The sequence below is a fragment of the Symphalangus syndactylus genome, chromosome 14 (assembly GCF_028878055.3).
Source record: "Symphalangus syndactylus isolate Jambi chromosome 14, NHGRI_mSymSyn1-v2.1_pri, whole genome shotgun sequence".
NCBI lineage: Eukaryota > Metazoa > Chordata > Mammalia > Primates > Hylobatidae > Symphalangus > Symphalangus syndactylus.
In genome coordinates, this window is record NC_072436.2 from 75,151,416 (window position 1) to 75,177,007 (window position 25,592).

The following is a 25,592-nucleotide window of genomic DNA, read 5'->3' on the forward strand; positions in this document are numbered from 1 at the left end:
TCCGCCCGCCTCGGCCTCCCAAATTGTTGGGATTACAGGCATGAGCTACTATGCCCAGCAAGATTTGGTTTTCTAAAGTAAAATAGATCGCTTAATTTTCTTGTGCACAGACACCTCGAAAAAAAATCTCAGCCCCTACAGAACATCAAGGCACTCACATAAACGTACTCATTTAAAATGATCCAATTAATATTGTGGCAGACTTTTACAATTTCCCTTTTTTTTTTTTTTTTTGAGATGGAGTCTCGCTCTGTCGCCCAGGCTGGAGTGCAATGGCGCAATTTCGGCTCACCACAACCTCTGCCTCCCGGGTTCAAGTGATTCTCCTGCCTCAGCCTCCCAAGTAGCTGGGATTACGGATTTGTGCCACCACACCTGGCTAATTTTGTTATTTTTAAATACAGACAGGGTTTCTCCATGTTGTTCAGGCTGGTCTTGAACTCCGACCTCAGGTTATCTGCCCCCCTCGGCCTCCCAAAGTGGTGAGATTACAGGCCTGAGCCACTGTGCTCGGTCGTAATTACACTTTTATGCACAAAAAGTGTAATTTTAAGAATCCTTATCCTTGAGAGTTGAGGCCCTCTTTTTCAAACCCATGTTTAAGGAAGAACAAGTATTTTAATCACTGGGGTTTTCTTTTTACTGATTTTTTTAAGCGTTCATCAGGCAAAAGCTCCACTTGCTGTGAATGGCAAAGGGTACAGTTCTTAAAGGCTACCCTGGGCATAAGAATCACTCTGTATTACCTTTGTGATTGCTTTCTGCACTTGCCAAACCCAAACCTTTCAACTGGTCCATGAAAATCTACTCAACATTCTCTAATTCTTTTTTTTTTTGAGACGGAGTCTCGCTCTGTCGCCCAGGCTGGAGTGCAGTGGTGCAATCTCGGCTCACTGCAAGCTCCGCCTCCCGGGTTCACGCCATTCTCCTGCCTCAGCCTCTCCGAGTAGCTGGGACTACAGGCGCCCGCCACCACGCCCGGCTAATTTTTTTTTTTTTTTTTTTTTTTTTTTTTTTTTTTTTTGAGACGGAGTCTCCCTCTGTCACCCAGGCTGGAGTACAGTGGCGCAGTCTCGGCTCACTGCAAGCTCCGCCTCCCGGGTTCACGCCATTCTCCTGCCTCAGCCTCTCTGAGTAGCTGGGACTACAGGCGCCCGCCACCTCGCCCGGCTAATTTTTTTTTTGTATTTTTAGTAGAGACGGGGTTTCACCGTGGTCTCGATCTCCTGACCTCGTGATCCGCCCGCCTCGGCCTCCCAAAGTGCTGGGATTACAAGCGTGAGCCACCGCGCCCGGCCTCGGCTAATTTTTTTGTATTTTTAGTAGAGACGGGGTTTCACCGTGGTCTCGATCTCCTGACCTCGTGATCCGCCCGCCTCGGCCTCCCAAAGTGCTGGGATTACAAGCGTGAGCCACCGCGCCCGGCCAACATTCTCTAATTCTTCTATTCCTACGTCAAATGTTTCATGGAAAATTATATGCCAAGTCTTTTCCCGTCTTTCCTTTTTTCCTCTGGTGGGTGGGAGGAGTTGAGGGGGTAGATATGAAAGAGACAGGAACTCCATTCTGCCAAAAGGAAGAGATAAATCATTTGAATTCCCCCTACTCAGATATTTTACATCTGCAGATAATGCAAACTGAGACACTTACAATAGGCAACAAGACTTTTTGTCACTGCCAGTCTAGATAATTTAAACAAAAGTAACTATGGTTCAATAGCTTCTTTCTTCCTAATTTCAGATGTTAATACAAAGAAAAATGCTTTAGAATGCTTTTAAAATGTTATATTAATGTGAACATCACTTGAAATTTATGTAATAGCTGCCTTATTTTCACGTCCTCTAAATCAAGTTTATTTCTATGACTAAAAGTTACTTCCAATATAGTGGTTAAAGTCACTAATTTTAGCCTTTTAGTTATTCACACATCCAAACATGCTTTCCCAGGTACTTCCCCTTACCTCCTCCACTTACCTCTGATGTAGCATTTTTTCAGTCTTCAAAGAGGTCAGAGATTTTTGAGCCAGAGGAAAACAGTATCCCAGTATTGTGTGTAGTTGGCCAATTAGTCCAAGGTTAGACAGCATGTTAAATATTGAGCTTAGCCGGGCACAGTGGCTCACGCCTGTAATCCTAACACTTTGGGAGAACGAGGCAGGCGGATCATCTGAGGTCGGGAGTTCGAGACCAGCCTGACCAACATGGAGAAACCCTCTCTACTAAAAATACAAAATTAGCCGGGCGTGGTGGCACATGCCTGTAATCCCAGTTACTCGGGAGGCTGAGGCAGGAGAATCACTTGAACCCGGGAGGTGGAGGCTGTGGTGAGCCAAGATCGCGCCATTGCACTCCAGCTGGGCAACAAGAGTGAAACTCCGTCTCAAAAGAAAAAAAAAATCGAGTTTAGATTAATCCTAGAGTTTCTGGTTCACTTTAGTTGGCTACCCTCTTTGATGGTTCTAAAATTAATACAGTTAATAAACTCACTCAATTGTACAACGGTCAAAGTTTGTGGGTGGAGGAAAAAAATGAAGGGCACTGAGAGACATTCATTCCATCAAGGGCACTATGCAGTGCCTGGTATTTTCTTCCTCCATTACATATGGAGATAGCTGTCATCACATTCTTCTTCCGCAACTCAGAAGAAACTAGATGAAACACCAGAGACAACCTTTATGTTCGTTGTCTGGGACTCCGGCCCTGAAGCGGGCAATGAGGTTTGCACATACAAGTCCATTAAGAAGGAAAGGCAAAAATACTCTCTCTACTCTCCAGCCCTCATCCTCAAGGCTAGTATAAAACAAGAAAAGGTCAGTTAAACGTATTTTCATCCTTCTTTTATTTGTTAAAAATAATATGCCTAAAAGTCTGCAGATGAGCTAATATGTCCTTGAAAGGGGGCACGTTACACACAGGTCTCTTTAGCATTTCTAATTCTGTGAAAGCCACCTTAAATCTTTTGGGAGACAAAACAGTTTGTTGGAAGAAAACAGCCTTTGATGTAGCTATAAATCGCTCTTCTATTTTCTTATGTATTTATAAAATCATACCAGAAATAATGAGTTGTTTTGTCAATAATAGAACACTGACATGAACTTGACCTAACGACTAGCATAAAGCTGTTAATTCATCTTGTATTAACAAGAAAATGAAACAAGAAATAACTATTAGAAAGAAATGACAAAATTCAAGTTGACTTTGAAAAAATCTGATTTTATTTTCTGAATCAAAATGAAGTATTTCATGTTAAATTTAGACTGTTTAGCTTTCCACTGATATCTCAAGATACTTTCCAGATATTAACAGTACTCAGAACTGTGTAAAAGTTAACCACCAATACCATGTTTTAAAGAAAAAAGTTTAAATGTAAGACTAATGTCTTGGGGACATTACTAAATGTATTTCTAAGAAACCCTTCTCAAAGGTAGAAGTATTGGCAATTCTAATTTAAAAATTTTAAATTTTTAATTATTGGAAATTTAAGTAACAATAGTTTCAAGAGCTAAGAATCAGATTGCTTTTTAAAACAGAATTTTTTTTTTCCTGAGGGATTCATACTTGACAACTCCAGTTAAACATAATACCCCAACCAAATCCCAAATTTAAATGCATTATGTCACCTTGGAATAGTAAAATTATAAAATGGTATTTCTAAATTATAATATATACACATAATACACCATTTTAACCGTCACGTTTACCAGCAGAATTATGAAATCAAAAACAAATTCTACATTCAAGGGACAAATGATAAACGCTCTTTCATTGTTGTAAGAGTCCATTCCATTCTTTGTTGTTTTCTACTCCCATATTTTAAAATTATGACCAAAGGACCAAAGGCCAAGTCAATCCCATTTCCCTGAACCCAACTGCCAGTAGGTACTGGCCCTATATACGCGTTCTTTAACAAGCCACGTTCTCAAAAGGCTGGGGATATTTATATAAGAACTTATTCCAAAGTGACTCTAAGATCCATGTTCCCAAGATCTAGTACGGGCTATTCATGTGTTCTGAGGCATGTCCAGCATGCAGGCAAACTTATCTGTTCAAATTGAGGTAAAACAGACAAAAAACACTTAATATTAACAGAAGCTACATAATTAAAACTAACCTTCTGCTGCTTATTTAAGCTAATGATGTATTCTTACCAGAGACCCTCAAGTCAATCATTTCTTTTTAGTTACCCCCAAATTAAGCCTCTTCTTTCAAAGCCATTATTAGTTAAAAAAAGTTTTAAAATGAAGAAAAATATTTTTTCCAGAACTTGTATTTTGTAATTAGTGTGATGCAATTTCTTTTTATTTTTCAAACTTAGTAACTCATGTATGGTACTATTTGATATTTTTTTCAGATACCAAGGAATACTGACAGGATTTATAAATAGGATTTTCTGACACTGGCAGGAAAGTCTGCTAACGTTTACAAAATACCAAAGACTCTTCTTTCAAGCTTCAAAGATGACTGAGAATTAACAGTTATGATTAGTTTTTCAGTACAAATAAAAAATTTAAATCTTAATTTTTTTGGCCAACATTTTAAACAGTCAAATTTTACTGTATTTCCAGGTTTCAAATCAAAACAAACAAACAAAACAACTAATGAAAATTACCCAATTGGCAACAAGTCCTGTATTCCAATGTTATTTTTAAACCACCAATTATAACCTACTGCCAGTAATTATTTGTAAGTACCTGCTTGTTTTATTAAGCACTGGTCAGTTATATAAAAGAATAATTTGCAAGAATGATACTTGGCAATGGGTTACCTTAATGCTTCTGGAATAAACAGAAGCATTAACAAAACACCAGATCTTAAGCACTTTTAAATCTGTAATTTGAATTACCCAAAGGATTTTTAAATGTTGCTTTTACATTGAAGGATTGTAGGGAGTCCAGTCCCAGCTAACATGGTTGATTTTAAAAAACAAATAAATCCCTAAGCCACAAAGTAATGGAATACTACACTTGCTTTTTATATCATATGGAAACAGCTCCAGGCAGAGCACAAGTAGAAGAAAACCTGCCAAATCAAAGTACTGTAAATAAAGTTCCTCTATGTACTCCAGTGAAAAAACCTCAAAAATAAAAATTAGAAGACCACCCACTGTTACCCTCCCCCCGCAACAAAACCCACCCAAAACACTTTAGTTCTGAACCTAACATTTCCCTAAGAAGTTCACAGGAGAAGCTTTAAGGTACTTAAAGCTGCAGCAGTACAGTTGAAAGCGCCACATTACAGAGGAAATGCCCTAAAGGGTTCAGCAGCTGCCCACCCATCCCGAACCACCCCCCATCCCAGTAATATGTAAAAGCTCCTGAAAGTTTTTTTCTTATGCTAATAAAGGCATACCACCTAGTGTGCTAAAGACTACGACTAGCAGCATTAGAGCAGTAAAGTGAAAATAGGAAGCCTACAGGAATGATCTAAATGCCTACTTAGAAGAAACAAAGCAGCAGACAGAATCCTTAGCCCTCTAGTCTATGTAGGCAAGCAGTTGAATTAAACTCAGATTTACCCACATTAACAAAAATTTAACAAAGCTTCCCCAAGACACCAGAATAAAACTTGACCTTTCCAGTCAAAGGGTAGAGAGAGGCCTCTTCCATGTCCTGGAGTTGAATGAGTTCAAAGATTGGCAATAAAGGAAAAAAGAAAGTATTACGGGTGTGATGGGAACAAGCTTTGGAGTTTATCGAACAGTCACACCAAGTTTCTCTAGCACACGGACACCCTTTTCTTGGTACTCTTGTCGGGTCATCCAAAAGTTGTCTTTGTCTTTCATGATATCCGCTAGAACTGCACCACCCAGGAATACCATGTGCTTTCTGCGGGGTGGGTCTTCAATGCGGATCTTAAATTTCTAAAGGAGAAAGAAAGGATAATGAAATGGTACATGTGCACAGTGCTTTCTGCTTTTATGAAAATGACTTTTTAAATGTATGCTCTCGCTCAACCTTGCAACAGTCCTGTGATATTAAGTAGAACAGTAGGATTTGGTACCTGAGGTACAGAAACATTTAGTAATTTGCCCAAAGCTCATGTTTAGGAGACAATACATCCATCCCAGCATGCTTGGAACAGTCCTGATTTACATGTGGTGTCCCATCATTATTAATACCACCCTTTTCATTCTTGAGTGTCCTAACTTGATCAGTAAATTACATGACTTAACACCCTACTGAGAGACCAAACATCAGGGACATAATTAGAGCAAATTTCCCATCCACTGGCAGATGACCACTTGGGAAAGTCACTTTGCTGTCAAACGAAGTCTGGATAAGAGGACTTGCATGGCTGGGCACGGTGGCTCACGCCTGTAATCCCAGCACTTTGGGAGGCCGAGGCGGGCGGATCACGAGGTCAGGAGATCGAGACCATCCTGGCTAACATGGTGAAACACCGTCTCTACTAAAAATACAAAAAAATTAGCCGGGCATGGTAGCGGGTGCCTGTAGTCCCAGCTACTCGGGAGGCTGAGGCAGGAGAATGGCGTAAACCTGGGAGGCGGAGCTTGCAGTGAGCCGAGATGGCGCCATTGCACTCCAGCCTGGGCGAGAGTGAGACTCTGCCTCAAAAAAAAAAGAGAGGACTTGCATGACTTCTTCAAGGTCTCATACTGTTACGATTCTAGTCTAGTGCAATAGAGTAAAACTGAAGTTCTTTTAAGCAAAGCTTACTTTCTATTGTCTCAAAAATCAAATGAAATGTTCTTAAAATAAACAAGGCCAAATATGGTCAAAACAAATCATCAGGATGTTATGAGAAAATGAACACAGTAACCAAAATTAAAGGCAATTGGGAAAAGTTTTATACTCTGTAGCTACTATTAAGTGTCTAGGAAGGACACACCCTTATCTTTATGGTTGGTCAACACCTGAAAGAGAAACCTTAAAATGACATAGCAAGTTTTTCATTTACAGTGTCACAATCCTGCAAAAAAGACCCAATGTAACTACGTCATTCTAAATCATTTGTATATTTATGTCACATATATGAACTATAAGGGTTCTGACAATCCAAGATAAAGAAAAACATCAGTTTATTTACCAATTCTGAGACTGTTTTAATTGTTCCTTTAACTTTCTTGCTCTTAGGTAGGGGTCAGCAAACTTTTTTTGTGAAGGGCCAGATACTTGAGGCAGGCGTGACAAGTACCCAACCCCACATGTAGCTAGAAGGTGCCCACAGACAATATGTGACAACAGGTAACATTATGTAAACAAATGGGCTTGGCTGTGTTCCAATAAAACTTAAAAAAAAAAAACAGTTTTGGCATAAGGGCTATAGATGCCCACCTCTACTCTAAGGGAAACTTAGCTAGCCCCTGAAGACACTGCTTCTGTAAATATCTCAACTGCTTACTGTTTCTCTCTCACACACTACCTTAATCCTGGAAGTTTGGTAATATGAGTTCTTGCTCTTCATTGCTGCTTCTATCTCGCTCATCCCTAAAATTCCACAGCCCCACTGAAACTCATTCTATCAGATCATTCCATCTACCATTCCCCTCCTTGCTGAACTCATCTACAGATTCCTACAGACAAATTGCACCCGCTCTCAAGCAGCTGAACAAGATAGGAAAGAAACAAAACATCTTGCTTTAAAGTATCACTAACCTCAATTGAGCCCTTCCTGCTGTATGGCAATCCTATTACATTTCTCTATTCTCTCTTCCATTCTCCAAAACAACCATTTCAACCTCCTCCTCTATTCTAAAACTCTACCACCCCTCCCCTCCTCTCAGTGCCTCCTAACTGGTCTCTCTATGCCCAGCTTTGTTCCCTCTTCCCCCAAGAGTCTATTCACACCAGACTTAATGATCCTTTAAAAATATACATCAGATCCTATCATTTCTCTGCTTAAACCGCCCGCGCACCCCAGACTTTCCATTTCACTAGGAGTCAAGCCAAACTCTTTACCATGGCTGAACAAGACCTGCCCTCTTGCTACCCTTCTGACCTCATATCCCACCTGCCCCCCTCCCTTGCTCACTCTGCTCCAGCCACACTGGCACACTCCCACCAGCCTGGGGCTTTTGCATTGTTCCTGCCTGGAAGATTCTTCCCCCAGACAGTCACATGGCTCACTCCTCTCACGCTCAACTTAGGTCTCTGATCAAAAGTCACTTCACCCAAAAGGCCTTTCCTGATCACAGTTTATGAAGGAGCACACGACCTCCCCAACCACTAACATTTTCCATTTCTTCACCTTACTTTTCTTCATATCATTTATTACCACTAATACATTATTTAGACTAAAAGCAGGGATTCTGTTTTCATTGTTTTGTTTGTCCCCAGCACCTAGACCTATGCCTGGCACCCAGGAGTTCAAGAAATGTTTGCTGAATAAATGATCACCTGAGATTAATTGTAAATCATATGTAAAACTCAATAAAATCAGAAAAATGAGTGAAGTACTTAGACAGTATGGCTCCTTTCCAGTCTGTTAATCTGTTTAATGTATGTGAGCCCATACTCAATTTAATTTCAACAATGAGTCATATATGAAAGACGTAACATACAGTACTCTGTACATAATCTCATTATCTAAAACAGTTGATCAAAGTCAGTGAGACAAAGCTGAGAGATTAACTCAGGATTAGATAACTCTTGGTTGAGTATACAGCACATACTGTATACTTCACATAGTCCAGAGTTTGGTGGAAAAAACACAAAAACCTATGCCAAAAAAACATCAACTACGGCCGGGTGCGGTGGCTCACGCTTGTAATCCCAGCACTTTGGGAGGCCAAGACGGGCAGATCACGAGGTCAGGAGATCGAGACCATCCTGGCTAACACGGTGAAACCCCGTCTCTACTAAAAATACAAAAAATTAGCCGGCCTGGTGGCGGGCGTGCCTGTAGTCCCAGCTACTCGGAAGGCTGAGGCAGGAAGATGGCGTGAACCTGGGAAGTGGAGCTTGCAGTGAGCCGAGATCGTGTGCCACTGCACTCCAGCCTGGGTGACAGGGCAAGGCTCCGTCTCAAAAAAAAAAAAAAAAAAAAGAAACATCAACTATTACTAGTTTAAAATTTCTTTCTACTGTACATACCAACAATTACCAATCAAAGTCTGTTTCAAGAGCTATGACAGTTACCGGGATGCAAAAAAATTTGAGGCATGATGTTTTTCAATCTGACTGAGAAGACAACATATGCAACAAATAAAGTCAGAAATATGAGACAGCCCAAGAGAAGCACTGAAGGCTGACTGCATATCCAAAAAATAAGTTTAAAAAAAGAACAAAACTCAAGTGGGGCATTTATTTCCCTATAGTACAGCAGGTTCTTCTCATGCATATACAGGTGCCTCAGAGTCCGTGCTGGTTGTTACAGATGAACCAGAACTTTTGGCCCTGACCTCACTGCCTCCATCCATCGACTCTATAGAGGTGACCAGAGCTTATCTTGAACTATTTCCTTCTTCCTATCATTTCCAGGATGTATTTGACTGCAGCAGGAATTTGTTTTGGAAGACGTCTTGCTCCCTCTGGTGGTTGTCAAGATTCACAAACTACTGTATAGCCTTTTAAAAGAATGTTAGTAATAGCTGATTTGCTAATACTTACAGAAAGTTTTTCCACATCACCCTTCAAAACTCGTTCTAAGTAAAGCTGTTTAAGTTCTCGTTCCAACCGTGATGGCAGGCCAGGATACATAGTAGACCCTCCAGAAAGCACAATGTGTTTGTAGAATTCAGATCTAGAAAGGCACAATGGTTATTCATTTGGAGTTTTAGGTTAGGAAAATGGTACCTCAGGGTTACTGTTACTTATGTCAGCCTCGGGGTTGCTGGGAGAATTAAATAAAATTCCACATGTAAATCACAGGGCTGAATATTTGCTGTTATTACTACTGTGAAGTAACGACCCCTCTTTACATATAAAATCTTTTTACAATTTTGATGAAAATAAAGTACTTCTAAAAGTATATAATACACTTTTTTGTGAATGTAACTGAGACTTCTAATAATGACCAAGATTTACATTACAAACTATTTTATCACATGCTTCCCTACAGCCACTAAGATGTGGTTGTTTACTATAATTAGCCCTATTCTACTTTAATCCAGAATTCCTGCTTTTTAATTTTTCATTTATCTTTTGTAGTTTTCTCTTTTTTGTTCCTTTGCTTAGAGGCTGTCTGCTGTTATTTTTGGCTAGACTGATGTGTATGCTTCTTATAGCAGTACCCTCTTTTCTGATACAGTACCCTGCTATCTACTGATAGCAGTACCCTCTATTCTGATATCTATGATATCAGATAATCCAATCTAAAAAGACTGCATATGTAGTAAAAGTAACAGAATCTGAGTGAGGGTGTGAGGAATAATTCTCACAGTAAAGTTTGGGAACTGATTTGCACCCATTTTGGCCTTATTCAACCTGGCTTCCAGGTTCTCAATGGCTAAAGCTACTGCAACTCTAACAAAGCATTGCTTTTGTATTTAATTGCCAAAGCAAGCCCAGTGAATGTCACATAAACTAAGCAGTTGAAATACAGATTAATGTGATAAGTCCTCATAAGCATTTACATGTACATTTTCAACATGCAGAACACACAAAACAAAATTTGAGTTGTTCCACTTTGCAATGCAAACTCTGTGGAGAAGGTACTGAATCTGACTCTGCGCTTTAGGTACGTCAAAGCTCTAATCAGCAACAGGCATGTACTTCTTTTTTTTTTTTTTTTTTTTTTTTAAAACAGAGTCTCACTCTGTCGCCGGGGCTAGAGAGCAGTGGCGCCATCTCGGCTCACTGTAACCTTCACCTCCCAGGTTCATGCCATTCTCCTGCCTCAGCCTCCCGAGTAGCTGGGATTACAGGCGCCCACCACCACACCCAGCTAATTTTTTATATTTTTAGTAGAGACGGGGTTTCACCATGTTGGCCAGGCTAGTCTCGAACTCCTGACCTCGTGATTCGCCGGCCTCGTGATTCGCCGGCCTCGGCCTCCCAAAGTGCTGGGATTACAGGCATGAGCCACTGCGCCCAGCTGGCATGAACTTTTAAATGCAATTTTGCTGTGAATGAACATCAAATCAAAGAACAAAATCATCTCTCTAATCCCTATCATGAGAATTTACCATAATTATGAAGGCTAGATTAGATTTCTGATCATCTTCCACCAGGTTTATAGCTTGTTATGAGTCAATTGCTATTTTTATTAATTTCTATTACTATCCTGGCTCCAAAGCCATCCCATCAAAATTAATTAGGTGGCTATTTAACTCAGGGTTACACAAATAAATGCTTGCTGTACAAAATGCTTCTGGGTGAATTCCTCTATAACCTGAGTGTAGAGAAGGGATTTCTAACTATGACTCAAGCTCTAGATGTAATAAGACTATAAATCTTTTTATATGACTAAATAAAAACAAACTTTTGCATGGCCAAAACACTAAGAGCAATAGACAAATGGCAAACAGAGAAAGTATCTGTGAAAGACATCGGAAAGCTAAAAGAAAACTTTTCAAAACTGGAAAAAAAACAAAACAAAAACAAAACAAAAAACAAAACGAAACAGAAAAAAACACCAAAAACTCCAAAATCTACAGACAAAAAGCCAGGAACAATTTGCAAAAAAAAAAAAAAAAAAAAAAAAAGTTAAAAATGTCCCTTAAGGCCGGGCGTGGTGGCTCATGTCTGTAATTCCAGCTACTTGGGAGGCTGAGGCAGGAGAATCGCTCCACCCAGGTTGCAGTGAGTCGAGATTGCACCACTGCACTCCAGCCTGGCGACAGAGCGAGACTCTATCTCAAACAAGTTCCTTAAACATATAAAAATATGTTTTTAGATATATATATATATTTTTTTTTTTTGGTAACTTTTTTTTTTGTGGCAGTGGGGAGAGACAGGGTCTCACTCTGTCACCCAGACTGGAGTGCAGTGGCACAATCACGGCTCACTGCAGCCTCTACCTCTCAGGCTCAAGCTATCCTTCCACTTCAGCCTTCTGAGTAGCTAGGACTACAGGAGTACACCACCACACCTGGCTAATCTTTTTGAAAAAAATTTATGTAAAGACAGGATCTCCATATGTTGCCCCAGCTGGTCTTAAACTCCTAGGCTTAAGCAAACCTCCTGCCTCAGCCTTCCAAAGTGCTGCGATTACAGCCAGAAGCCACTACCCCTGGCTTGACTTCACTCTTAATGAGAGAAATAAAAAGTAAAATTACACTGAAATAATTTCTCACTCATCAGATTGGTGGAAAAGGATAAATGATACAATTGCCAGAGGGAAATTTGGCAATATCTAACAAAAATACATGCATTTACATCAAACTAAGAAGTTTCTCTCAGCACTTTGGTAGGCTGAGAAGGGGGTGGATCACTTGAGGCCAGGAGTTCGAGACCAGCCTGGTCAGTATGGCAAAACCCCATCTCTACTAAAAAATACAAAAAAAAAAAAAAAAAAAATCTGGGCACGGTGGTACATGCCTGTAATCCCAGCTACTTGGGAGGCTGAGGCAGGAGAATCGCTTGAAAACGGGAGGCAGAGGTTGCAGTGAGCCAAGATTGCGCCACTGCACTTCAGCCTGGGTGAGAGAGTGACATTCCGTCTCAAAAAACAAAAAACAAACAACAACAACAAAAGAAGTTTCTGCACAGCAAAGGAATAATCAACAAAGTGAAGATACAACCTATAGAATGTGAGAACATATTTGCAAACCAGACATCTGATAAGCGGTTAATATCCAAAATATATAAGGAACTCAAATCTCAAATGACTCAATACCAAGAAAGCAAATAACCCAATTAATAAATGGGCAAAGGACCTGAACAGACATTTCATAGTCCTTTGACATACAAATGGAAAAAATGCTAAGCATCCCTAATCATCAGGGAAATAAATGCAAATTAAACCACAATGAGGTATCACCTCACATCTGTTAGAATGGCTATTATCAAAAAGAGGAAAGGTAACAAATACTGGCGAAGATGTGGAGAAAAGGAAACCCTTGTACACTGCTGGTGGGAGTGTGAATTAGTACAGCTATTACAGAAAACAGTATGGAGGTTCCTCAGAAAGTTAAAAATAGAACTACCACATGATCCAGCAATTCCACTACTGGGTGTATCTCCAAAGGATCTGAAATCAGCATGACTATGTAAGAGAGTATCTTTATCCTTAGGAAACACCAACTAGTAAAGAATTGATGCATTTAATCTACCCTCAAACGGTTCAGAAAAAACAGAATGAAAAAGCAAACATGAAGAACATCAGAATTAGTAAAATGGTAAATCTAGATAAAGGATATAGATAAGTTTTCTGCATTTTTCTTGCAACTTTTCTGTACGTCTGAATTACAAGTAAGTTTATAAACAACTTAGTCATTCTATTTAATTCCATCTATTTCTGATAAATAATTTTAAAACTTTTTTTATTATTTTTCTGATAAATAACTTTGAAATCACCATTTCTAATGTACCTGGTATCAATGTCAGCCGCCTGAATTGTGTTAAAAAGCAATTCAGCAACACCAACTCCTTCAACATTGATCAAGTGAGGCTGAAATAAAGCTTCTGGTGCTTCAAATCTCTCTCCCCCAACTTTGATGATACGTCCATCTGGGAGCTAGAAACCAAGAATAATCAGGTACTAATCAGCAAAAGATTAAAATTTCCCAGTGTTCTCCGGAACACTAGTACTTATAAATACATCTGTTCTCTAACCAAAATCATTACCAACAACAATTTTTCCTAAAATATATTTTGGGGAAAAAAAGGTAAATTAAATAGATTTGGGTAACTGTTCTTATCATCACATTCTGTTTTGCTTTTAAAAATGGTATGCCAGGTCTGGCACGGTGGCTCATGCCTGTAATCCCAGCACTTTGGGAGGCCGAGTTCGGCGGATCACAAGGTCAGGAGATCGAGACCATCCTGGCTGACACGATGAAATCCCGTCTCTACTAAAAATACAAAAAATTAGCCAGGCGTGGTGGTGGGCACCTATAGTCCCAGCTACTCGGGAGGCTGAGGCAGGAGAATGGCGTGAACCGAGGCGGAGCTTGCAGTGAGCCAAGATCACGCCGCTGCACTCCAGCCTGGGCGACAGAGCAAGACTCCGTCTCAAAAAAAAAAAAAAAAAAAAAAAAAGGTATGCCACGCCCCCAAATATCAGGAATTTCTTGGAGAAATCACTGATGCATGAGTGCATGACGTTTGCAGCAAAGCAGAAACAAGCATCACTGACCAACCATTGTATTTTGATTATTGCTGGTATGTGTTACTACAGTTTTATAATTTTAACATATTTGTGATTTTATGGATATTTCTGCTATGTAGAATAGACATGTTAAACATTGATTGACTGATTGATTGAGACGGAGTTTCGCTCTTGTCGCCGAGGCTGGAGTGCAATGGCACGATCTCGGCTCACTGCAACCTCTGTCTCCTAGGTTCAAGCAATTCTCCTGCCTCAGCCTCCTGAGTAGCTGGGATTATAGGCACGTGCCACCATGCCAGCATATTTTTGTATTTTTAGTAAAGACGGGGTTTCACCATGTTGGCCAGGCTGGTCTTGAACTCCTGGCCTCAGGTGATCTGCCCGCCTCGACCTCCCAAAGTGTTGGGATTACAAGCATGAACCACTGCACCCAGCCACTTTAAACATTTTAAATAATTTTATTTCATCAAATAATTACTCTGTGAAACTATTATTTTGCCATCAAAATACTTTATAACGTATGCCACTTCTATCAAATCATTTAATCCAAAAAATGTTTTATGATCAAAGAAGTTTACAGAACACTGATCTAGACTATTTTTTATTAGGCAAGTCTGTTGTATCCTACTAGGTCCTAATACATTTTAAATAACTGATAAATATAATTTCAATTTAAGCAAATAAGATTTAAACAAATCAGGTATCATACTACGACTTTGCACAAAAAAATCTTGTCAGTCACACATCGTGTTCATATTTAATTAAATGAGAAGTGTTAAGTAGAAACTTCCTCTAACACTTCACTGGATTGTCTTAAGTAATAAGCACGCCCATGTACGCTGGCATTTGACACATTTCCATACGAGATACCAGAATTAATTTTACATTAACAAGTCTAACAGTACATTTATAATTTTTTTTTGAGACAGAGTCTCACTCTGTTGCCCAGGCTGGAGTGTAGTGGCTTGATCTTGGCTCAGTGCAACCTCTGCCTACTGGGTTCAAATGATTCTCATACCTCAGCCACCCAAGTAGCTGAGATTACAGGCATGTGCCACCACGCCTGGCTAATTTTTGTATTTTTAGTAGACAGTTTCTGCATGTTGGCCGGGCTAGTCTTGAGCTCCTGGCCTCAAGTGATCTGCCCGGTTTGGCCTCCCAAAAGTGCTGGGATTACAGGCATGAGCCACCATGCCTGGCCCTACAATACATATATATATTTTTTGAGATAGGGTCTTGCTCTGTTGTCCAGGCTAGAGGGCAGTAGTGTGATCATGGCTCACTGCAGCCTCAATCTCCCAGATTCAAGTGATTCTCCCACCCCAGCCTCTCAAGTAGCTGGCACTACAGATGCACACTACTATGTCTGGCTAATTTTATTTTTTGTAGAGATGGGGTCTTGCTTTGTTACTCAGGCTGGTCTTGAACTCCTGGGCTCAAATGATCCTCCCATCTTGGCCTCCCAAAGTGCTGGGATTACGGGGAAGAGCCACCGCACCTGGCCAGTTACAATGATTGTTTAGATTCCAGCTTTGGTCCCAGCTACCTAGGAGGCTGAGGTGGGAGGATCACCTAACCCTGGGAGATTGAGACTGAAGTGAGCCGAGATCATGCCACTGCACTGCAGCCTGAGCAACAGAGTGAGGAAACCCTGTCTCAAAAGAGAAAGAAAAAAAAAAAAAGGTTACCAAAACTTATACCCTTAAAAAAACCACCTCCACCTTCAGGTGGGTTCACATGAAATCACCCAAAATACCTGGAAAAACTTCACACAGCAGATCTTATTAGCAAAACCTCCTTCCTTAAGCACTTGAAGACTGATAGTGTGGCTTCTCTCCATGTTCTGGCTGCTGGCCAGCATGGGATCAAGTTTAAGTTTTCTGACCACCTTAATGAACTGTTAAACTGTAGGCATCCCATTTCTTTGCACCAAATCTTATCCTGTTCTGTATTTTGTCCACCCATGTCCCTCTTCACTTATTCATCAGCTTGTTACTTTATACTTGTGTATATGTGTGTGTGTGTATATATATATCAAATATATATATATATATATGGATTTTGTTTTATTTTTGAGACAGGGTCTCGCTCCTTCACCCAGGCTGGAATGCAGTGGTGAAATCCTAGCTCCCTGCCTCAAAACTTGAGCCTTGAACTCCTGGGCTCAAGCAATCTTCCCACCTCAGCCTCTCAACTAGCTAGGACTACAGGCACGTGCCACTACGCCTGGCAAATCTTTGTATTTTTTTGTAGAGACAGGGTCTCGTTATATTGCCCAGGCTGGCCATGAACTCCTGGCCTCAAGTGATCCTCCTATCTCAGCCTCCCAAAGTGCTGGGATTACATGTGTGAGCCACTACACCCAGCCTATTTGTATATATTTTTGTAGCCTACCTCAAATTCTTTGAGAAAAAGAGAGAAGAAAGAAATAAAACATGTTTTACATTTCTAGTTTGCTTATCTTTTGCCCTGTGCCAGCCACTTTCCTCCAAAATCATCAGGTAGATGGAAAATTTGACAACTAGAGAAACTGTCAAGAAGACTTCAGGAAGGAATCTCCAGAGCAAATCTGGAGATGATTAAGTTACAAAATGGGTTTACTCCTAGAAGAAAACCTAGCCAATAACATTCAGGACATAGGCACGGGCAAAGACTTCATGACTAAAACACCAAAAGCAATTGCAACAAAAGCCAAAATTGACAAATGGGATCTAATTAAACTAAAGAGCTTCTTGCACAGCAAAAGAAACTATCATCAGAGTGAACAGACAACCTACAGAATGGGAAAAATTTTTTGCAATCTATCCATCTGACAAAGGCTTAATATCCAGAATCTATAAGGAACTTAAACAAATTTACAAGAAAAAGACAAATAACCCCATCAAAAAGTGGGCAAAGGATATGAACAGACACTTTTCAAAAGAAGACATTTATGCGGCCAATAAACATGAAAAAAAGCTCATCATTGCTGGTCATTAGAGAAATACAAATCAAAACCACAAAATCTCATGCCAGTAAGAATGGCGATCCTTAAAAAGACAGGAAACAACAGATGCTGGAGAGGATATGGAGAAACAGGAACGCTTTTACACTGTTGGTGGGAGTAAATTAGTTCAACCATTGTGGAAAACAATGTGGTGATTCCTCAAGGATCTAGAACTAGAAATACCATTTGACCCAGCGATCCCATTACTGGGTATATACCCAAAGGATTATAAATCATGCTACTATAAAGACACATGCACACGTATGTTTATTGCAGCACTATTCACAATAGCAAAGACTTGGAACCAACCCAAATGCCCATCAATGTTAGACTGGATAAAGAAAATGTGGCACATATACACCATGGAATACTATGCAGCCATAAAAAAAATCAATGAGTTCATGTCCTTTACAGGGACATGGGTGAAGCTAGAAACCATCATTCTCAGCAAATTAACACAGGAACAGAAAACCAAACACCAAATGTTCTCACTCATAAGTGGGAGCTGACAGTGAGAACATACGGGCACAGGGAGCGGAACATCACACATGGGGCCTGTCGGGTGGGGGGCGGCAAGGGGAGGGAGGTATAGCATTAGGAGAAATATCTAATGCAGATGACAGGTTGATGGGTGCAGCAAACCACCATGGCACATGTATACCTATGTAACAAATCTGCATTTTCTGCACATGTATCCCAGAACTTAAAGTATAATAAAAAATAAATTAAAAAAATTTTTAAATGGGTTTACTGAATATTTGGATCACTATCTTAACAACTCTTTTTTTTTTTTTTTTCCCGACATGGCGTCTTGCTCTGTCACCCAGGCTGGAGTGCAGTGGCATGATCTCAGCTCACTGCAACCTCCGCTTCCTGGGTTGAAGCAATTCTCCTGCCTCAGCCTCCTGAGTAGCTGGGACTACAGGTGCCCACCACCTTGCCTGGCTAATTTTTTGTATTTTTAGTAAAGACGGGGTTTCACCATGTTGGCCAGGCTGGTCTCCAACTGCTGACCTCAGGTGATCCGCCCACCTCGATCTCCCAAAGTGCTGGGATTACAGGTGTGAGCCACCGCGCCCGGCCAACAACAAATTTTTTATAATTACTTTAAAAATGACTATTTTGCACATATTTGTGAATATGTAGAGCTAGTATGAATCATATGGTTTTAAAATACTTGCCTTTATTGCCTATTACTGTTTCATTTTAGTAATAACTAGATCAAAGATGAGACCTGGAGGTACTTTATACTCAGATGAATTTAATAGGCTTAAGATGGTAATTCACTAAAAATTCAAGTAGGATCAACTCCTCTGGTGTTATAAACTATAACCAGGTCCTAAATTTCATTAGTTACAATTTTCAAGTTAACATTTAATACCTCATTAAAAAATATTAAGTCAGGAAAGGCTGCCACCTACTGAATTAGTAAAGCAATGCTCTAGAATGACTATTTCCAAAGTATGTTTCTTAGACCACTAATCCCATGAAATTCTGAAAAGCCCTAGAATATGAGTCTGAGAAACACGCATACTATATTAATTGTGCATATATTAGCAAACCAAAGGCTCTGAGTTCTACAGTGAAGTGAAATCAACTCTTTCCCAAACTTATGTGACAATGTAATCCTTTTTAATTTTTGTGAAATGCTTATTAACATCTCAGGGAAATAAAGTTCTGTAAAACATATGTTGAGAAATGCTATGCCAAATACTAGAATCTCAAAATAACATCTCGCATCTATTTATATCCTAGTATAGAGAGTAATTTATGATTCTTGCCTTAATTTGCATTATATGGTGCCCTAAAATAATTAAATAGAATCTTAATGTAGAAAGAGACATTAAAAGTCACACATATACATATTACAACAACCCAAGACAAAAATACTGATTCTAAGAAAACCTCCTTAAGCTGACACCAATAATCATGGCTGTCCACTTTAAAACACATATATATTATACACTGGAAACACTTACTGTGTAAGATTCAACTAATACTGTGGTTTCCAAGGCCAGTTTCTGCTCTTGCTCAATATTATATCCCACGTAACACAGTTTTTCTTTAATCATGCGAACCGTTTCAAAATCAGCAGAGTGGTTGAAGGCGTATCCTCGCAACAGAAGTAGCTGGTACAAAACAATAGCAGTAAGTTCATAATACATCTGAATGAGTTCTACTCTGCAAAAGCTATTAATAATGCTCATTAAATATGTCACATCAATAACAAACAGAATGGGCAGTGGATCCTCAGCTCCTACTATTTCAGAAGTAGGATTTTACCCGCCATAAAAGGATTTATATTTCAGTTTCAGAGAGGGTAAAATAATTAACAATTCATAAATAAGTCAGTAAAATGACTAGAAAAGTCAGTTTTTGAAAAGCACTGCATGAGTACTAATGTTTTGATAGTTTTGATAAACAAAAGTATATTAATGAATAAATATTATTTTAGTACTGGACTCCTGTAGCCTGCAGTTTGCTCACACAATTAATGCCATATTTATGAAATGCCCCCAAGTCTTTAAAAGTTTTATCTTTAGCTTCTAGTACTGTGTCTGGCACATATTAGAAGGACAATAGCATTTGTTTAACGAATGATAAGGGAATTATTCGGATACTCAAAGGCATAATCTCCATTGTTATATTTCTTAAATGCTAGAAAATACTATTTTTTTAAAAACCCACTGAGACAAAAAAAATTACTAGACTTTACAAATAAAAAAAAAATCCTCTAATATTTGAGTCTGTGTTCTAAAGACAACCCCAGAAATTCTGTTGGTTACGCTTTGAATTTTGGCCTAAAATGAGAGTATTATAATTCTCATTAATTTAATCTCCCCTCATGAGGAGGATTACTTTAAATGAGACTGAAGGAACCCAATGTCAAGGTAAAGACAGTGCAACCCAATTTAATGCAGAGACAGGGTTTCTTAACAGCAGCACCACTGACAGACTATACATTGTTTGTTGTGCAGCCAGCCCTACTCACTATAGAATGTTCAGTAGCATTCCTGCCCAGCTCAGACAACCAAAAATGTGTCCAGAAATTGCTAATATCCCCCAGAGGACAGCACTGTCCCCTGGTGAGAACCACTGTCCTGGAGAGGATAGACTGATTATAGAATTCCGGTATAAACAATTTTCTAAATTTTATTTTAACATTAAAAATGATATATGTTAGCAAGTAGACACCTTATGTACTTTCTCCAGTAATGTTTTAAAGAAAATTATAACTAGTTATATTCAGAAGTGAACTAAAATAGTAAATATTAAAAACTGGATCTACTCCATGAAAACTGCTAAATATTAAAGTCTGGCATATTTGGGCTGTTTTTCTCAAATTATCATTAATTTGCTATCACTGTATTTTGTAGGAAAGGACAAGAGCAGGCAACCCAACCAAGATTATGGCTTAAAACACACCTGCTCAAAGAAAGGATTTATGGCAGAAAAGGCTGCCTGAGCTGTCCAAGAAAGTTTCAAGTTAGGGGTCTCTTCTATCCTTGAAATATCTGTCTACTCATTCCTCAGGAATGACAAATATAATTATGTAATGATATAATGTACTCTCATTAGTATACAGAGATCATGTGTGTACATCTTTTTTTCTTGCTTTTAATGTATCTTTTTCTTTTTTTCTTCATGTGTATAAATCTTACATGAATTTTTATATAAATAAGGGAGGTAACTGGGTAATTTCTCTAGTGGTACAGATTTGCTGGAATCCTAAAACGACAGATTCAATTCTGTGTTAGGGTGGTAAACAAATTACAAAATTTAATTTCCATGATATTTTCCTTTCACTTACCTTGATAAGATATCTAGTTATATCCCTCCCAGCAATATCCAGTCTCCTGGTAAGATGAGGGAGAGAAAAGCCTTCATATACTGGGCAAATGTGAGTCACACCATCTCCAGAGTCTACCACTACACCAGTCAATAAACCTGCATAAAAGCCAGGGGGATTTAAATAAAAAGCCAAATCAGAAAAACCAAAGCCAGCAAGTTCCAAATACAGTAGGGAAGCCAAAATAGAAACGCAACCAACTAGAAGCCGGAATTTATTACTTATTTTGCAGTTTGTTTCCAATGCATAAGTATTAAAGCGAGTGTTCTCTTTTAAGACTTTTAGTCTACTATTATGTGCTGCCCAAGGAGATGAGAAGAAACAGACCCTGAGACTGAGGACTGAAAAACAGGACTTTTTTTTTTTCTTTTTTTTTTGAGACAGGGTCTGGCTCTGTCACCCAGGCTGGAGGAGTACAGTGGCTCAATCTAGGCTCACTGCAACCTTCATTTCCTGTGTTCAAGTCATACCTCCCACCTTAGCCTCCTGAGTAGCTGGGACTACAGGCATGCACCACCATGCCTGGCTAATTTTTGTAATTTTTTTGTAGAGACAGGGTTTCGCCATGTTGCCCAAGCTGGTCTCGAACTCCTGGCCTCAAGTGATCTGTCTGCCTTGGCCTCTCAAACTGTTGGGGTTACAGGCATGAGCCACCACACCGAGCAGAACATGTTCTTTTTTTTTTTTTTTTGAGACAGAGTCTTGCTCTGTCCCCCAGGCTGGAGTGCAGTGGCACGATCTCGTCTCACTGCAAGCTCCGCCTCCCGGGTTCACGCCATTCTCCTGCCTCAGCCTCCCGAGTAGCTGGGACTACAGGCGCCCGCCAACACGTCCGGCTAATTTTTTGTATTTTTTTTAGTAGAGACGGGGTTTCACCGTGTTAGCCAGGATGGTCTCGATCTCCTGACCTCGTGATCCGCCCGCCTCGGCCTCCCAAAGTGCTGGGATTACAGGCCTGAGCCACCGCGCCCGGCCGCAAAACATGTTCTTAAAGCTCTGTACAATTCTTTATTTTTTTCAACTTAGATAGTTTTGAATATACTACAAATAACATATACTGTGTGCTCTGGAAAAATGCCTATTGATACCAGACAGCTAGAAATCTAAGAAAAATTAAACGTGGCTAACCAAAGCATCACTTTGATTATTCACTGGAAACCTTATAATAAAAGGCAATGTCAGTTAAACCTCGTAATAAAAGAACAGCAAAGAAGCTTCTTTGTTCCCCATGTTTCCTCAACCTCCTGGGCTCGTGATCATCTCACCTCAGCCTCTGGGACTATAGGTGTGTGAAACCACACCCAGCTAATTTTATTTTTTATAGAGATAGGGATCTCACTATGTTGCCCAGGCTGGTCTCAAACACTGGAGATACAGCCATTTGACCGCCTTGGCTTCTCAAAGTGCTGGGATTACAGCCATGAGCCACCATACCTGGTCAAAAAAACTTTTTTTATATTTTTATTTATATTTTTTTGAGACAGAGTCTCACTCTGTCGCCCAGGCTGGAGTGCAATGGCACAATCTCGGCTCACTGCAACCTCTGCTTCCCGGGTTCAAGTGATTCTCCAGCCTCAGCCTCCCAAGTAGCTGGGATTACAGGCACACACCACCATGCCCAGCTAATTTTTTGTATTTTTTTTTTTTTAGTAGAGACAGGGTTTCACCGTGTTAGTCAGGACAGTCTCGATCTCCTGACCTTGTGATCCACCCACCTCGGCCTCCCAAAGTGCTGGGATTACAGGCGTGAGCCACCGCACCCAGCCTAAAACTACCTCCTTTTTAAGTTGATATAATTTGTCCTTCCTTGATGCAATAAGCCTCATAAAACTCATATACAGCCCTTGAATGTTGTACTCTTAAAAAGAAGAGGCTTTCCATTGCAAAAAAGACAAAAAAAAAAAAAAGAGGAATTCACACCATCATCAATTCAAAAATACTCCCAGTAACACTGACTAATGCCAAGAATTTACATTTTATTTCCCAAAGAGCCCTCCCTACCCACCTCACCTTATTTTCTACCACTTCCATCAGGTTACATACTGGCCTTTCTCCAAACACACTTGACCCCTTTCCAGCGCCACACACTTTTCCCACTGGATTATCCCCTTAAGTGCCTAAAAGACTCCTTGGCACGTATCTGACAGGCCCAGACATTCTCAGTAAGTTCCCATTGAATTTATAAGGCCATAAAAAAAAAAAAAGAGCTCTCCCAACATGGCCAATATTTTATTTCCAATAAAGAGGGAGGCAGTTGCTAATGGCAATATCAAGAGAACATATAAGTAGTCCCCTCCATTAAACCCACCTCAAAAGTTAGAAATGCACTCCCAAATGTTTACCTTCTCCTTTTTAATCTACTATATATTTGACAGGCATGATTTTATGCTACCTTTTTAAATCTCTGCGTATTTTTTTTTAACTCAAGCCAATTCTGGGGACAAATTCCATGTATAAAAAATTAAAATAGCAATGCCAGGCACGGTGACTCATGCCTGTAATCCCAGCACTTCAGGAGGCTGAGGCGGGCAGATTACCTGAGGTCAGGAGTTTGAGACCAGCCTGACCAATATGGAGAAACCCTGTCTCTACTAAAAATACAAAATTAGCCGAGTGTGGTGGCACATGCCTGTAATCCCAACTACTCGGGAGGCTGAGGCAGGAAAATCACTTGAACCCAGGAGGTGGAGGTTGTGGTAAGCCGAGATTGCACTATTGCACTCCAGCCTGGGCAACAAAAGCAAAAATCTATCTCAAAAAAAAAAAATTAAAATAGCTTAAAAGAGAGAACATCCTATTTTTTAAAAAATAAGTCTTTCAGCCTTTTTTTTTAACCTTAAATCCATATTTAGCAAATAAAAACGTATATAAAATCTTATGGGCCGGGCGCGGTGGCTCACGCTTGTAATCCCAGCACTTTGGGAGGCCGAGGCGGGCGGATCACGAGGTCAGGAGATCGAGACCACGGTGAAACCCCGTCTCTACTAAAAAAAATACAAAAAATTAGCCGGGCGTGGTGGCGGGCGCCTGTAGTCCCAGCTACTCGGAGAGGCTGAGGCAGGAGAATGGTGTGAACCCGGGAGGCTGAGCTTGCAGTGAGCCGAGATTGCGCCACTGCACTCCAGCCTGGGTGACAGAGCGAGACTCCGTCTCAAAAAAAAAAAAAAAAAAAAAAAAATCTTATTTCACAAATTTTAAAAACTGTGAAAATATTTCAAAGTGTGGTATATAAATAATGTAGTTTTCTGGGGCTTATAACTTACTGAGAAACCAAATTCTCGGACATAAAACGTACATAATAAATGTCTGATGAAGTGATTTTTCTAACAGTTAAGCTTCACCTACCTTGAGCGTACAAAGTCAGAACTGCCTGGATGGCTACATATACACCGGAAAACTGGTAAGTTTCAAACATTACCTGTAAATGCAGAGAGAAAGAAAAAAACTGGTATTTAGAAAATTACATAATAAATAAATGTTTTCTTCATGGTCACAGAGTGAATTAATTGCCCAAAATAGAATCAAATGGACCTGAAATAGTCTTCCATTTTCATCAGCTTCTCTTGTTTCTTATTAAAGTTCTGCTGCCACAGAGCTCCAAGTCTGAAGACAGATTTCTGGATACATACTAAGTCCCCAAGCATTTCATAAGCGTGACAAAGCAAAGATTTCTTAGTGTATTAGTTAATAACTAATTAGTGTGAAAGAAAGCTCTCTGTATTGAACAAGACTCTCTTAATTGACGTCCCTTAAGGGAAATTCTTTTTTTTTTTTTTTGAGATGAAGTCTCACTCTGTTGCCCAAGCTGGAGTGCAGAGGCGCAATCTTGGCTCACTGCAACCTCCACCTCCCAGGTTCAACTGATTCTCCTGCCTCAGCCTCCCGAGTAGCTGGGACTACAGGCATGCACCACCATGCCTGGCTAATTTTTGTATTTTTAGTACAGACAGGGTTTCACTATGTTGGCCAGGCTGGTCTCGAACTCCTGACCTCGTGATCTGCCTGCCTTGGCCTCCCAAAGTGCTGGGATTATAGGCGTGAGCCACCGTGCCTGGACAGGAAATATCTTTTAATTCAAAGACAAAATATAGAAATTGCTTTACAGAGCTTCATAGCCCCTCCCTCAATCTGGGCCAGGAGTATAGCTCTGTCTACCCTGAGGAGCTTAAAAATGAATGAATGAAGGAAGGAAGGAAGGAAGGAAGGAAGGAAGGAAGGAAGGAAGGAAGGAAAAAAAAAAACAGTAAAATGGCATGGCAAAGACAAAAATCAATGGTTAATTCCTGATTGCTGGAAGATACAGAAATGGCTTAGCTGCTGAGCCCAGTCCCTACTTGAATCAAGACTGTAATTACAACCTCCAAATGAACTATCCTGGAAGGAGGAGTTGTTTCCTTTGTGCCCTCACTGGTCACACACATGTTCATTCTCTGTAGCCCAGGTCAGCTGGGAACATCCTGCATGATTTTTTTTGGTGATCTAGACTGAGCACTCCTTGACTGGTAGGGTTGCCTATCACTCTGAATATCTAAATATTTAGAAATTTTACAATTGACCACAATGAAAATTACACAGAATTTAAATT

At 39.9% G+C, this 25,592-nt stretch overlaps 1 protein-coding gene across 2 annotated transcripts in view; it reads right to left on the minus strand.

Annotated features, from left to right (window-relative positions):
- Nucleotides 1–3,191: 3,191 nt before the first annotated feature.
- ACTR2 (actin related protein 2) overlaps nt 3,192–25,592 on the minus strand; it is a 47,300-nt gene continuing 24,899 nt past the window's right edge. For both annotated transcript variants that reach the window (XM_055241143.2, XM_055241142.2), the window contains 6 exons: nt 24,353–24,425; nt 20,969–21,105; nt 19,137–19,286; nt 13,432–13,577; nt 9,569–9,701; nt 3,192–5,859 (listed from right to left, as the gene is read on the minus strand). In XM_055241143.2, the coding sequence (XP_055097118.1) occupies nt 5,689–5,859; nt 9,569–9,701; nt 13,432–13,577; nt 19,137–19,286; nt 20,969–21,105; nt 24,353–24,425 (810 nt within the window). In that variant the 3' untranslated portion in view covers nt 3,192–5,688. The remainder of the gene's footprint in view (nt 5,860–9,568; nt 9,702–13,431; nt 13,578–19,136; nt 19,287–20,968; nt 21,106–24,352; nt 24,426–25,592) is intronic.